A 16,635-nucleotide genomic window follows, 5' to 3' on the forward strand; every position below is an offset into this window, starting at 1 on the left:
ATTTTCATAAACAATGGCAACCATCAAGAACACTTTAAAAACATTTTAAAATATATAAATAAAACAAGATGGAATTGTGAAAAATGTTCAGGCAGCTCATAAGAAGCTAAGAGATCAGGCACCGTGGCTCACACCTATAATCCCAGTACTTTGGGAGGCTGAGGCAGGGGGATTGCTTGAGCCCAGGAGTTCAAGACCAGACTGGGAAACATGGTAAAACCCTGTCTCTACAAAAAATACAAAAAAGTAGACAGGTGTGATGGCACATGCCTGTAGTCCCAGCTACTTGAAAGGCTGAGGTGGGAGGATCACCTGAGCCTGGGAGGTCAAGGCTGTAGTGAGCTGTGATCACACCACTGCACTCTAGCCTGGGCAACAGAGTGAGACTCTGTCTCAAAAAAAAAAAAAAAAAAAAAAAGCCAAGAAAAGACAGAGCAGGCCGGGAGTGATTGCTCATGCCTGTAATCCCAACACTTTGGGAGGCTGGGTGGTGGTGGCGGCGGGGGGGCAGGTCACAACGTCAGGAGTTCGAGAACAGCCTGGCCAACGTGGTGAAACCCCATCTACTAAAAATACAAAAATTAGCTGGGCATGATGGCATGCGCCTATAGTCCCAGCTACTCGGGAGGCTGAGGCAGGAGAACTGCTTGAACCCGGGAGGCGGAGCTTGCAGTGAGCTGAGATTGTGCCACTGCACTCCAGCCTGGACAAGAAAGTGAGACTCTGTCTAAAAAAGAAAAAAGAAAGAAAGAAAAAGACAAGACAGAGGAACGAGAAATAGAGAAAACGAACAGAAAATAATACTTTAAATGTAAATAATCTAAGTATATGAATTAAGACAGAGATTGGCACAGTGGATATAAAAACATAAACCAACTATATGTTGTTCATAAGAAATTCACCTTAAACACCACATAGGTAGATTGAAAGTAAAAAGGATGGTTAATGTTATCTTGGTAACATTAATTTTTTTCAAAAGTATGATTGGCTATATGAATAGAAGATAACGTAGATCAACAGTCTTTTTAACTTAGAATGCTCCAGGAGGGCAGAATGAATAGATCCTTCCTGAATGAATCAATGAATGAATGACAGTCAAATGGTACTAGCACATATAATGCAAAGGAAAAAAAAGAGAGCAATAAAGTGGGTATACTATATACAAAAATAAGTTCTAGATAAATAGGAAAAGGCTCCAGAGCTATATACAAACTAAATCTCTATTCACTAAAGACACTCTAAACATTCTAAATTATCTTACTAAAGATAAGCAGCAAGGTCAGCCACAGTGGCTCATGCCTGTAATTCCAGCACTTTGGGAGACCAAGGCAGGTAGACTGCTTGAGCCCAGGAGCTCGAGACTAGCCTGGGCAACCTGACGAAACTCCACCTCTGTCAAAAATACAAAAAAATTAACCAGGCATGGTGGCATGTGCCTGTCACCCCAGCTGTCATACTTCTTTTTTTTCTGAGACAGAGTTTCACCTCTTCACCCAGGCTGGAGTACAGCGGCACGATCTCTGCTCACTGCAACCTCCGCCTTCTGATTTCAAGCGATTCTCCTGCCTCAGCCTCCAGAGTAGCTGGGATTACAGGCACCTACCACCACGTCCGGTTACTTTTCGTATTTTTAGTAGAGACAGGGTTTTACCATGTTGGCCAGGCTGGTCTCAAACTCCTGACCCTCGTGACCCGCCCCCCCTCGGCCTCCCAAAGTGCTGGGATTACAGATGTGAGCCACTGTGCCCCGCCCCAGCTATCATACTTAAGAGACTGAGGTGGGAGGATCACCTAAGCCCAGAGGTCAAGGCTGCAGTGAGCTGTGATTGCGCGACTGCACTCCACCCTGGGCAACAGTGTTGAGAGACTGTCTCAAAAACAAAAAAACAAAACACACACACACACACACACACACACACACACACACACAAAAGATAAGCAGCAAGGACGTAAACTGTGGCAAACTGAACCCATGCTTAAATCTCTGCTCCCTTGTGACACCTACCAAATGGCCATAAAAAGAGTAAAAAGTACAAAAGCACAAAGATGAAAAGAAAAAGAAACAATAATAGACAAGAGATGGCAGTAAAACTGTAGAAGATGCAAAGTGTACACATTAGTAACTGACTTAGCAGAGGAGAAGATACCAAAACTATCTGTAAAAGAGGAAGACAAGAAGCAAAAACACTTCAAAAAGACTTCAAGAACAGAGGAATCGGGTACCACTGAAGTTATGAGTAGGGATAAGGAACAAAAACCAGGAAGATTAATTGAAAATGGGTTTAGGGAACAGTTAGATTTCCAGTGTCCCATCTCCCACATGCACCTCTAGCGGCGTATCCTCCTCCACTCCTGAAGAAGATGAGCAGTTTACTTTTTGAGAAATTAAAATGGAAAGAGAATATAAGTTGTTGGATTGATAAGAGGAGAATTAAGTGAAAGTCTATATGCTGAATGGTGAGACACTCCCCTCATCCCCAATCCTTTTCCCCTACCCAAAGGAAAAAAAGAGCAATAAAGAGCATACATTATATACAAAAATAAGTTCTAGATAAATAGAAAAAGGCTACAGAGCTATGTACAAATTAAATCTCTATTCGCTAAAGACATTCTAAACATTCTAAATTATCTCACAGCCAATGCCTGTAGCCTCAAGTCAAGTGGTTGGAAGATTTCTCATTGGAGAAACTCAGTGAGAAGAATTATAAATATGGAGTTACAAAAGTCCTTAAATGAAGAGGTTCCTTCCCAATTCCTCTCAAGTGAAGCCACCAGTTAACTAGTCCCATCCATTCACACGCATCTAACAAACAGCTTTTCACGGCTTCCTTTCAAGTATAAAAAAACATTCAAAGAACAGTAGACATTTTAAGAAAGTGTCTAACATAAGTGACAGACACCTTGGCAGGAACGGATACCTATCTATCAAATCCATTCTGGCTTTTTATCTTGGTGAAAGAACTAAACATGTGCATGGGCAGGGGATGGTGACTCATGTCTGTAATCTCAGCACTTTGGGAGGCCGAGGCAGGAGGACACCTTGAAGTCAGGAGTTTAAGACCAGCCTGAGCAACCAAATGAGACCCCATCTCTACAGAACATTTAAAAATCAGCCAGGCGTGGTGGTGCGCACCTGTAGTCCTAGTACCTGGAACGTTGGGGACAGGAGGATCAATCACTTGAGTCTAGGAGTTTGAGGCTGCAGTAAGCTGTGATCACACCGCTGCACTCCAGAATGAGTGACAGAGTGACACTACACCTCTTAAAAGAAAGAAAAAAACCTGTACATGGCTGTTCGGCAACATTACATTTCCCAGCCCCTTCTGGGTTAGGCACAGGCATATGTTTAAATTATTACCAGCAGAACCTAAACAGAAGTGATGTGTGACATTTACAGCCCAGAGCCTTCAAGAGAATGAAACTGGGTCAGGCACAGTGGCTCATGCCTGTAATCTCAACACTTTTGGGGAAAAAATCTAATACTAAAAAGAAGAACAATAATGCATTTAGTTTTTTTTTTTTTTGAGAGGGAGTTTCACTCTTGTTACCCAGGCTGGAGTGCAATGGTGCAATCTCAGCTTACTGCAACCTCTGCCTCCTGGGTTCAAGCGGTTCTCCTGCCTCAGCCTCCTGAGTAGCTGGGATTACAGGTGCTCACCACCATGCCCAGCTAATTTTTGTATTTTTAGTAGAGATGGGTTTTCGCCATGTTGGCCAGGCTGGTCTCGAACTCCTGACCTCAGGTGATCCGCCTGCTTCGGCCTCCCAAAGTGCTGGGATTACAGGTGTGAGCCACCACATCCAGCCCAATGAAGCATTTGGAAGTTAAAAATATGGCATCAGAAACAAAAATCCAATGGAGAGATTGCAAGATAACAGTTAAGGAATGTCCCCAAAGCATAGAACAAAAGGAGAAAAAGAAAAATATTGGGAGGCTGAAATTATCAAATAAAACAAGAAAATTTACCCAGAATTGAAAAACGAAGTTACTGGATTAAAATTATCTAATAATGTCTAGAACAATGATTGTAAACAAATATAATCCCTTTCCAAGGATAACCGTCCTGAAACTTATGACTATTATGAAGAGAAGATGCTAAAAGTTACCCAAAAAATAAATAAAAGAGATCACATACAATGAATCTAGGAGAAGAATGGAAAAAATGGCAAAAGCATTCTCAACAACATAAGACGGTGGAGTGGCCGGGCACGTGGATCACGGCTGTAATCCCAGCACTCTGGGAGGATGAGGCGAGTGGACTGCTTATTAAGTCCAGCAGTTCAAGACCAGCCTGGGCAACAGAGTGAAACCCCGTCCCTAATAAAAATATAAAAAACTAGCCAGGCATGGTGGTGAGCGCCTGTACGGGAGGCTGAGGTGGGAAATAACCTGAGCCTGGGAGGTCAAGGCTTCAGTGAGCCAAGAACACGCCACTGCACTCTAGCTTGGACAACCAGAGTGAAACTCTGTCTCAAAAAAAAAAAAAAAAAAAAAAAAAAGGCCAGGAGTAGTGGCTCATGTCTGTAATCCCAGCTACTCGGGAGGCTGAGGCAGGAGAATTGCTTGAACCTGAGAGGTGGAGGTTGTAGTAAGCTAAGATCGCGCCACTGCACTCCAGCCTGGGTGACAGAGCAGGAAGGACAATGGAGCAAAGGTTTATTGTGAAATAAAACTATTTCCAATCTTTAATTTCATCCTCAAGTAAACAATTTAAAAAGTACCAAGATAGAGGAAAGGCATTTTATAGATCAAGTGTCTCAAAGCATGCGCTTCAACAAAATGAGACAGAGAAGAAAACATGTGGTCCAAAAAGAAAGGGTATCCAACATAGAAGAGACAGGAGCCCCAGGAGGAGGGCAAAATGATAGGAAGACAGCTGTGCCAGAAGAGCTAGGTATAGATGACAGCTACAGACAAAGAGCTCCAGGTACCCATGGACAAAAACCAAAATTAACAGGAAATCCAATATTTTTGTGCATGTGAATTTGAGAGGCTGTATGAAATGTAGAAAAACCTAGCTAGAGACTCAAGGAAAAACAGCAAATATGAAGAAAAATAAAGCAATTGTTAACTTTGGGTGGGAACAGGAAAAAAAAATAGTACATTTTTTGTCTTACCATTAAACAGTTTTCCAGGCTGGGAACAGTGGCTCACACCTGTAATCCCAGCACTTTGGGAGGCCAAGGCAAGAGGATCACTTCAGCCCAGGAGTTTGAGGCCAGCCTGGGCAACATAGTGAGACCTCATCTTTAGAAAAAAAAAAATTATCCAGGCATAGTGGTGTGCCTGTGGTCCTCCTTACTAGAAAGGCTGAGATGGGAGGATCACTTGAGCCCAGGAATGCGAGGCTGCAGTGAGCCATGATCCTATCACTGCACTCCAGCCTGGGTGACAGAGTGAGACCCTTTCTCAAAAAACCCCAGATAACAAAACAACACCCCACACAACTGTCCGTAGTCATATTAGTGTAAACAATGAATTCAGGTCTTACAAAAAATTGTAATATATCTACACTGGAAACATGAGGAGAAGATACATACACTAGATGACATCTAGAGTAGATAGAAGTAAGCATATAACTTAGAAATATAAAAAATAAAACACAGCTAAAAGATTAAAAACTGTTGGCTCTGAGAACAGGCCTAATAGATGATAAAAAGAACTGCTTTATAAGACTTGTGCTTTGCTTACTATGATTTTTAAAGTCAAATTATTTTAAAAGAAGGCAAAGAGACAAACTGGGAAACATATTTCCAACACATGTAAGAGTTTAAGAATTAAAGTCCGTAATATATTGAGTTCCTACAAACGCTATTAACAAAGAGCCCAACAGAAACAGTCAAAGGATATAAAAACGTAAGTCACAGAGGAAGTACAAATAGCCAATAAACATATGAAAAGATGTGTAATCTGGTTATCAATCAGGGAAATGCAAATAAAAACACCAGTGATGTCATTTTTTAACCAGAACATTTGAAAGATTAACAATATCCAGTATTAGGCTGCGGAGAAATAGGATTTTTACATAGTTGGTTGACTGGCTATCATTTCAGAAGAGACTTTGTAAGTATTTATTGTCATTTAAAATATACCTATTCTGAATTGAAAGTACTCAAACATGTACACAAGAACATGTGTAAAAGGATCTACTATAGCTCCACCATTCAAAAGGAAAATGGCAAAAGAAATTATAGTCTGCATTCATAACAATCGGACATATAGAACTATAAAATGAATAAGGTCTATCTCTATGTACTGACAAGGAAATGCTTTCAAGACATACTGCTAATAAAAAAAAATACATACACACACACACTGCAGGACAATATATGTATGGTATGTTCCCATACAAGTCAAAAAAACCAGTAGATAAATGTGTAACTGCCATTTAATGTTGATTGAGAGGACACATATCAAACTATTGACAATGGTTATTCCAGGAAAAGGAGAACCGAGGGGTAAAGTACATATTCTTTCACACGATTTGACTTTTTTGCAAGTAAACTTTCATTATTATTTACGTAATTTAAAATATTTTAAATAAACCAAAGTAGCACAATACAGTAAAGAAAACATAAGAGACAGTGAAACATTAAACATAAGGAAATCCTGTATGATGCACAATCAAGGTGACAGGTTCATTATGTCTAATTCTGCTTTAAATATTGAATACACTTTTAAAATATGATACAACAAATAAAGAGTGAATTCCAGTTAATAGCAATGACCAATTATTTTTGAGAAGGCCACAGTAGAGCACTGAACCAAACTCAGTCATTTTCACTTTGAATTGTTGTTTCCACCTCTATGTATTATCACAACTATTATTTATTTTCCTGTCAGTACTTTAAGGCTCCTGTTCACAGGCCATAATCTCATCTAAAACAACAAACAGATCCTGCTACCTTTCAGTTAGCACATACCTAATAATCTTTATACTTCCCCTAATTTTCTCCACACTATACTTGCCCAAATAACAGAGCCCTTCTTTAGGGTTTTATGGTAATTAGAACTTTTCTCACTGTTCTTGTTGGATCATATTACAGCACATATTCCAGATACCCTAGAGGACACATAAGAAGTGAAAAAGTTTAAGCCAACTAAAGAATAGAAACCAAAGTGTGATTAACTTTCATCCTGACCTTCTTTGCCCACTGAAGCCTCTAAATTGAGAATTACTCTAGGAAAGCATATCAAAAATTAGCCTTAGACTAGCCATATGCAGAAGACTGAAACTGGACCCCTCACCTTTGACCATATACAAAAATCAACTCAAGATGGATTAAAGGCTTAAATGTGAAATCTAAAAGTATAAAAACCCTACAAGAAGACCTAGGAAATACCATTCTAGACAACAGCCCAGGCAAGGACTTCATGACTACGTCAAAAAGCAACTGTAGACCCGGCACAGTGACTCACTACTGTAATCACAGCACTTTGGGAAGCTGAGGCGGGCAGATCACCTGAGGTCAGGAGTTCAAGACCAGCCTGGCCAACATGGTGAAACCCTGACTCTACTAAAAATACAAAAAGAATTAGCTGGGCATGGTGGCAGATGCCTCTAACCCCAGCTAATTGGAAGGCTGAGGCAGGAGAATCACTTGAACCCAGGAAGCAGAGGTTGCAGTGAGCTGAATCGCGCCAATGCACTCCAGCCTGGGCAACAAGAGTGAAAACTCTGTCTCAAAAAAAAAAAAAAAAAAAAAAAAGCAACTGTAACACAAACAAAAATTGAGAAGTGGGACCTAATTAAAGAGCTTCTGCACAGCAAAAAAAATTTCAATAAACAGAAAACCTACAGAATGACAGAAAATATCTGCAAACCATGCATCCGACAAAAGTCTAATATCCAGAATCTATAAGGAACTCAAACAATTGAAGAAGCAAAAAACAATCAACCCTATTAAAAAATGGGCAAAGGACATGAACAGACACTTCTCAAAAGAAGACATATACATGGCCAGCAAACATATGAAAAATGCTCATTATCACGAATCATCCAGGCAATGCAAATCAAAACCCAACGAGATACCATCTCACACCAGTCTGAATGGCTATTAAAATGTTGCAAACAACAGATGCTCGTAAGGTTGCAGAGGAAAGGGAATGCTTATACACTGTTGGTGGGAATGTAAATTAGTTTAGCCACTGTGGAAAGCAGTCTGGAGATTTCTCAAAGAACTTAAAACAGAACTACCATTCAACTTAGCAATCCGATTACTGGGAATATGCCCAAAGGAATATACATTATTCTCTCATAAAGACACATGCATATGTATGTTCATTGCAGCACTATTCACAATAGCAAAGACATGGAATCAACCTAGGTGCCCATGAATGGTGGACTGGATAAAGAAAATGGGGTACATACACACCATGGGATACTATGCAGCTATAAAAATAATGAGGTCATGGCCTTTGCTGCAACATGGATGGAGCTGGGGGCCATTGTCCTAAGTGAATTAATGAAGAAACAGAAAACCAAATACTGCATGTCCTCACTTATAAGTGGAAGCTAAATACTGAGTACATATGACACAAAGAAGGGAACAACAGACACTGGGGCCTATTTGAGGGTGGAGAGTGGGAGGAGAATGAAGATTGGGAAACCACCTTTCAGGTATTATGCTGATTACTTGGGTGACAAAATTATCTGTACAACAAACCCCCATGATACTCCATTTACCCACGTAACAAACTTGCACATGTACTCCTGAACCTAAAAGCTGGAAATAAAAAAATAGGAAGAAAACACAAATTAGAGACACAAATAAATGAGAGTTTTAAAAACGAGACATAAATTAAAAAGGAGACATAAATCAAATAGCTAAACATTTAGCTATTTGAAAAAAATAACTTACAATTCCCTAACAACATATGATGTTTCCTTTTTTTTTGAGACGGAGTCTCACTCTGTCGCCCAGGCTGGAGTGCAGGGGTGTGATCTCAGCTCACTGCAAGCTCCGCCTCCCGGGTTCACGCCGTTCTCCTGCCTCAGGACTGCAGGCGCCCCCCACCACGCCTGGCTAATTTTTTGTATTTTTTAGTAGAGACAGGGTTTCACTGTGTTAGCCAGGATGGTCTCGATCTCCTGACCTCGTGATCCCCCCGCCGTGGCCTCCCAAAGTGCTGGGATTACAGGCGTGAGCCACCATGCCTGGCTCATATGATGTTTTCATATGCCATCCTTATATGTTCTTTGGTAAGGTGAACAGATATTTTGCCATTTTATTTTTATTTATTTATTTATTTATTTATTCATTTATTTTTGAGATAGAGTTGTGCTCTGTCACCCAGGCTGCAGTGCAGTGGCGCGATCTCCGCCTCCCAGGTTCGAGCAATGTATGTTCATTGCAGCACTGTTCACAATAGCAAAGCAATTAGCATGCCTCAGCCTCCCAAGTAGCTGAGATTACAGGCCCCGCCATCACGCCTGGCTAATTATTGCATTTTCAGTAGAGGCCAGGTTTCGCCATTTTGGCCAGGCTGGTCTCAAACTCCTTATCTGAGGTGATCTGCCCACCTCGGCCTCCCAAAGTGCTGGGATTTCAGGCATGAGCCACCGCACCCAGCCCATTTTATTTTTATTTATTATTTATTTATTTTTGAGATGGAGTCTTGCTCTGTTTCCTAGACTGGAGTGCAGTGGCGAGATCGCAGCTCACTGCAACCTCCCTGTCCTGAGTTCAAGAGATTCTCATGCCTCAGCCTCCTGAGTAGTTGGGATTACAGGCGTGCACCACCAAGCCTGGCTAACTTTTGTATTTTTAGAGGAGATTTTTAGAGGACATGGGGTTTCACCATGTTGGCCAGTCTGTTCTCAAACTCCTAACCTCAAGTGATCCACCTACCTCGGCCTCCTAAAGTGCTGGGATTACAGGCATGAGCCACTGCACCCGGCCATATTTTGCATTTTATTTTATTTTATTTTTATCTTATTTTATTTTAGTTGAGACGGAGTTTCACTCTTGTTGCCCAGGCTGGAGTACAATGGTGCAATCTCAGCTCACCACAGCCTCCGCCTCCTGGCTTCAAGTGATTCTCCTGCTTCAGCCTCCCGAGTAGCTGGAATTACAGGCATGCGCCACCACACCCGGCTAATTTTGTATTTTTAGTAGAGATAGGGTTTCACCATGTTGGCCAGGCTGGTCTTGAACTTGTGACCTCAGGTGATACACCTGTCTCGGCCTCCCAAAGTTCTGGGATTACAGGTGTGAGCCACCGTACCCAGCCAAGAATTTTTAAAATGTATTTTGTATACCTGTCTTTTATCACAGATACGTGTTTTGCAAATACTTTCTCCTACTCTGTGGCTTGTCTTTTTATATTTTAACAGTGTCTTTCACAATGCAAACGTCTTATTTTTAATATAGTTCAACTTACCACTTTCTTCTTTCATGGATCATGCTTTTATGCTGTATGAAAGAACAATCCCCTCAACAAATCCCCTCTCCCCCATAAAAACTAGCCTTAGAAACACTCTGTTACTAGGTAAGCATAAATGTGATTAAATTTAGTTAAAATCAAAGTAGAGGCTAAAATAAAAACGGATCATTAACAATCCAACATATAAACTAGTGCCAAGTCTAAGTGAGAACAATTCCATCTAATAGCGCTTGTAAATCTCCATGAAGGCAAAGCACAAAGGACTAACAAGCTCTTAAAACAGAAACAGAAAAAAAAGCTATTCTCAATTGGAAAAATAATTTATATGCATTAAGTGGCAAAACAACAAACCTTAATTTTTTATATAATGGAAAAACACCACACTGCGAACTAAACTGTAAACACATGACATGTCACTTTGTCATTTTCAATATTATGTTCCAACACTACTAAAAACAAAACAAAACATCCTTCCACAAAAGAATCCAAATAAATCTTCATAAAGCTAATTATTAGTAGGGAAAGAAAGGTATTTCATTCATTTCAACATTTAAGTATAAGAAATATAAAAGAAAGTTATTGAATTGTTGAGGTGTCAGGTTACAACGCCAGTTTCTCAAAGTACAAGTTTCTAAGTGTGCACCCAGGGCAGTGATCAAAGTGAGAGTTTCCATAGTCCTTTCCTGTTTTTACTTCAGATAACAATGCCTTAAGGAGCTGAAAATGAGTTACCTACCACCTCCTTTTCCAGCCCTGAAATATCAATAATATGAAGTGTCATGTGGATAGTTGTCACATTTATCTCCCCAACATGACCAAAAAAAACATGTTTCTCTCCTTTTTTAGAAATCAAATTTTCTCAGAAACCAGGTCAAACTTAAGACAAATTCCGTTGGAGTTTGATCACATTTTGATGCACTTAAGTGTTTCACTGCTGATGACAATATACTATGAGTTCCTGCTTTCCTAACACCCTACTCGGTGGTTCCCAGATAATACATACTATCCTTATTAATATTTAAGATTTAAAATGTTCCAGTATAAAGTAAAATTTCGAAAAATAAAATGTTACAGTATACAATGGAAAACAGTTACAGAAGCAAACCCCCTCACAATATTGTTGCTGTAGGCCAGGCACGGTGGCTCAAGCCTGTAATCCCAGCACTTTGGGAGGCCGAGACGGGCGGATCACGAGGTCAGGAGATCGAGACCATCCTGGCTAACATGGTGAAACCCCGTCTCTATTAAGAAATACAAAAAACTAGCCGGGCGAGGCGGCGGGCGCCTGTAGTCCCAGCTACTCGGGAGGCTGAGGCTGGAGAATGGCATGAACCCGGGAGGCGGAGCTTGCAGTGAGCTGAGATCCGGCCACTGCACTCCAGCCTGGGTGACAGAGCGAGACTCCGTCTCAAAAAAAAAAAAAAAAAAAAAAATATTGTTGCTGTAGAAACAGGGGTGATGATGATGATGATGCTTTACTTGTTTAACCTCACTTACTCCTCACACCAATCTTGTATAATGAGTCCTATTATTATTCCCATCATTTTAGAGATGAAGGAAGTGAGGCTTGGGGAGATCAAGTCTGTAACTTACTCTGGATCTTGAACTTCTAAAACCAGTATGCTTCACTAACTCTCCTGAATAAAGTCACATTATTATACCTCAATACTGTTTTTTTAATTCTTTCTCTCTCCTTCCTTCCTTCCTTCCTCCCTCCCTCCCTCCCTCCCTCCCTCCCTCCCTTCCTCCCTTCCTCCCTTCCTCCCTTTCTCTCTTTCTCTCTTTCTTTCTTTTTTTGAGACAGAGTTTCACTCTGTCACCCAGGCTGGAGTACCGCGGCACAATCTTGGCTCACTGCAACCTCTACCTCCTGGGTTCAAGTGATTCTCCTGCCTCAGCCTCCCAAGTGGCTATGATTACAGGCATGAGCCACTGTGCCCGGCCTAATACTGGGTTTTTAAATCAGGTTTTTAACCGTGAGGACTTGGAACACCCAAGTTTCTTCAAATAATGAAATCTAAACATGTTGTAAGAGTAAACCAAATCTTTCATTAAATCAGATATTATTTTACAGAAGAGGATACTGAGGCTCAGGAGCTTAAATAATTTCCTCAAAGGCAAATGGCTAAAATGGATAGAGCTGGTACTCAGGTTTGCACAACTAAAAAGGCGTTGGTGTTTTTACCTTACCCTGATACTTTCCAGAACACAGAAACCATACTTTAAGCAACACACAGGTTATGTAATACATGAAACACAGTATTCTATATTATTGCAGGTATAATATGAATATACGGGCCAGGCGCGGTGGCTCACGCCTGTAATCCCAGCACTTTGGGAGACCAAGGTGGGCAGATCACCTGAGGTCAGGAGTTTGAGACCAGCCTGGCCAACACTGCAAAACCCTGTCTCTACTAAAAAATACAAAAATTAGCTGGGTGTGGTGGTGCATGCCTCTAATCCCAGCTACTCGGGAGGCTGAGGCATGAGAACTGCTTGAACCCGGGAGGTGGAGGTTGCAGTGAGCTGAGATAGTGCCACTGCACTCCAGTCTGGGCGACAGAGAGATATTCTGTCTCAAAAAGCAAAAACAATATGAATATACAAAATATTAAGAATTTGCTAAAAGAATCTGTAAGTCTCTAAAGTTTTCCTATAAAAAGTAACACTTTATGCTAATTATTTACAATAAGACTAAATATTTCTGATACTTAAGCTTCCATTCCACCTATTAATCCAACAAATAAAAGATTATCAAAAATTAAGATATTACAATGATACCATAACATTATGAAGGTTAAAATACGGACTACATTTTCCTAAGACTTATTTAGGCTTTTCCAACTTCTAGCTAATCTTAGCCTAAAAGCAAACGAATCTTTTCTCTTTTTTTTTGTTTTTTGAGATGAAGTTTCACTCTTGTTGCCCAGGCTGGAGTGCAATAGCACAATCTTGGCTCACTGCAACCTCCGCCTCCCAGGTTCAAACAATTCTCCTGCCTCAATCTCCTGAGTAGCTGGGATTACAGGCATGTGCCATTACACCCGGCTGATTTTGCATTTTTAGTAGAGACGGGGTTTCACCATGGTGGTCAGGCTGATCTCAATCTCCTGATCTCAGGTGATCCACCGGCCTCAGCCTCCCCAAAGTGCTGGGAATATAGGCGTGAGCTGCGCCCAGCCATGAATCTTTTCCAATTCAAAATACGTCTATAAACTCAATTAAAATGTTTAACTGATGACAACATGGGTATCATAAAAAATAAATAGCATAGGCCGGGCGCGGTGGCTCAAGCCTGTAATCCCAGCACTTTGGGAGGCCGAGATGGGCGGATCACGAGGTCAGGAGATCGAGACCATCCTGGCTAACACGGTGAAACCCCGTCTCTACTAAGAAATACAAAAAAAAAATAGCCGGGCGAGGTGGCGGGCGCCTGTAGTCCCAGCTACTCGGGAGGCTGAGGCCGGAGAATGGCGTGAACCCGGGAGGCGGAGCTTGCAGTGAGCTGAGATCCGGCCACTGCACTCCAGCCTGGGCTACAGAGCGAGACTCCGTCTCAAAAAAAAAAAAAATAAATAAATAAATAAATAAATAAATAGCATAGCAATACTGTTTTTCTTTTGCTTTAGGAAGAGGTAACATCTCCAAAAAATACCCAGTAAAGTAGATATTCTGTTGCCAGTTCAAAGCGTCTGTATTATGTGGGCAAAGACTTCCAAAGCCTACTAAGGTTTTTGCTTTGAGTGGCTCATACAAGTTCCTTGTAGCTCATTAATGCAATGGTTTTATGACTAAAGGACACCAGCGTGAGACTTTAAGAGTTGTAATGTTCTCCAAATTTTAAGTATAATCTCATACGCCTTATGTAATTTCTTGAAGATTCACCAAGTAATATCCTGTGTAGCAATTAGAAAACTGGTATCATTTGTAGTTCTCAGTCCTTTTATGTCATAGAAATTCATGCTGGATTTTTGCCATATAGTTTTACTTCTTCATTTTCCTTATCGAATATCTAAAAATAAGTGAAATTCTAACATCTTTTTTAAAAAACCTTGTCACATTTATTTTAGTACACCATGAAGATATCCACAAAAGGTTTTAAAATTCATGTAAGTATCTACACTCCAAAAGTAAGTATCTGGCAGAAATAAACTCAATACATTTTATAACCCCCTGAAATTAACATATACCTGCTTCATTGTTAATTGGGAACTCCCACAGTTTCCCCTCTTTTGTCCACTGGATCAGCTCTTCAAACCCATTCTGAAGGAGTTGTCCATCTACTGTGGCTAACTGCTTAGCAAATTCCACATCCCACAGTGAAGGTGATGCGTCTGTACAACAAAGACATTTTAAATAAGAACAAGTCAATGTAAGTGTCTTTTTTAAAAAGTTACAACCAATCTTGAATAGATAATGTATTTTTCAGACCCTGACACTCATAATTAAATAGTATATAAGTTACTGAGAGATAACTGCAAAAATTATATTAAAAATTGTAACTACAATAATGGCAAGCTTAGCTTTTGTTTTACAATGCCAGGTAATCACTGCCCCCTCTACTGGAAAGAAAAAATAAATTTGTGTTTTGTTTAAGGGTATTTTTATGAATGTGAATGTTTTTTGTAGAATATGTGACTTTGATTTTTAAAGTCTAGCCTGTTATCTTTAGTCTATCAAAATTAGTTACAAATGTACTACTATTAACAACCAAAGAAGTTATATTAACAGAATAACAAAACTGACAATGAATACTGATTACTTCCTCTGTGCTTAAATGCATTTATTTTATGCATTAGTGCATGTAATTCTCACAACCAACCCTATGAGTAACGTATTATCATGTTGGCTAATTACCACTATCATATTACATGTTTCAATAACTTATTTACTTCTGAAACTTCAGATCATCTTTTGAAAATGAGCCATATTCCCACCAGTTACTGCTGCTAGGAACATAAAATGGTACAACCACCTTAGAAAACAGTTTGATGGCTTCTTAAAAAGTTAAAAATATATCTATTATTCAACATAGTAGTTTCATCCCTGGATATTCACCCAAGAGATAATACATGTCCACACAAAGACTTGTACACAAAAGTTAATGGCAGCTTTCTTTGTAATAGCCAAATGTGGGTTGTAATTTGGGAAACAACCCAAATGTCCACTAACAGGTGAACAGGTACAAAAATGTGAAACATCCACACAACTGTATACTACTCAGTAATAAAAATGCGTTACTAGTACATATAACAGCATATGGATGAATCGCAAATCATTATGCTGAGTCAAAGAAGCCAAATGCAAAGGAGTACATACTATGTGATTTCAGTTATGTACAGTTCTAAAAGATACAAACTAACCTATTGTAACAGAAAGCAGATCAAAGGTTGCCTACGTACTGTGTGTGGGTGTGTGTGTCTGCGTTTACTGCAAAAGGACACGAGGAAACTTTGTAGGTTCATGAAAATGTTCAGAATTATAACTGATATTTTCATGGATGTATACATTTGTTAAAATTAGTCAAGTTATATACTTTAAATATATGCAGTTTGTTGCACACAAATTATACCTTAATAAAGATGTAAAAAGAAAATGAATATCAGTATCTATCCCTTGGCTACCTTTTTTCCTATATTTTTATTCTTTAGTTATTTTTACCAATATCTTCTATCTTTCTTATTTTTTTCTGTGTGATATCACTTTTTAAAATAAATGAGGATCCTATAGTTTGGTAATGTACTTTTTTCACAATTAATCCCCTACTACTGAATATTTTGATCATTTATATATTTTCTCTTTTAAATACTATAGTGACAAATGTCCTTGTATTCTATGCATATCTGTAATATTCCCTCAGAACAAATTCCTAGGAACACAATTTCCGGTTTAGAGGCATAGACTGCATATGATCTATCCTCCAGCTTACCTCTTTACCCACTTTTGCCAAGCCCACTAAAGCATATCAACAAATAGCTCAATTACTCTTCTACCTGGGTAAGCCTTATTTTATCTATTTTGCTTCTTCTGAATCTATTTCTATAAGCCTTTATGTGCAGAAATGTGTGTAGATATTAAGTATTTTGGCCTAGATCATCTAATACTGGGAAACAATCAGTTGTTAGCCTCCACTAGCCACATTTACAGAGCAATCACACCAGTAAAATAACTTAATTGTCTCAGTTATCTTTTACTTGGTGGTCACTGACTGACCTACGTCTTTTCCATCATCATTAGGATCATCACTA

At 39.7% G+C, this 16,635-nt stretch overlaps 1 protein-coding gene across 8 annotated transcripts in view; it reads right to left on the minus strand.

Moving 5' to 3' along the window:
- Positions 1 to 16,635, minus strand: part of MRPS31 (mitochondrial ribosomal protein S31) — a 58,132-nt gene that overhangs the window by 1,590 nt on the left and 39,907 nt on the right. For all 8 annotated transcript variants that reach the window (XM_074021890.1, XM_074021889.1, XM_074021891.1 and 5 more), the window contains one exon: positions 14,578 to 14,721. In XM_074021890.1, the coding sequence (XP_073877991.1) occupies positions 14,578 to 14,721 (144 nt within the window). The remainder of the gene's footprint in view (positions 1 to 14,577; positions 14,722 to 16,635) is intronic.

This window comes from Macaca fascicularis, chromosome 17 (genome assembly GCF_037993035.2).
Source record: "Macaca fascicularis isolate 582-1 chromosome 17, T2T-MFA8v1.1".
NCBI lineage: Eukaryota > Metazoa > Chordata > Mammalia > Primates > Cercopithecidae > Macaca > Macaca fascicularis.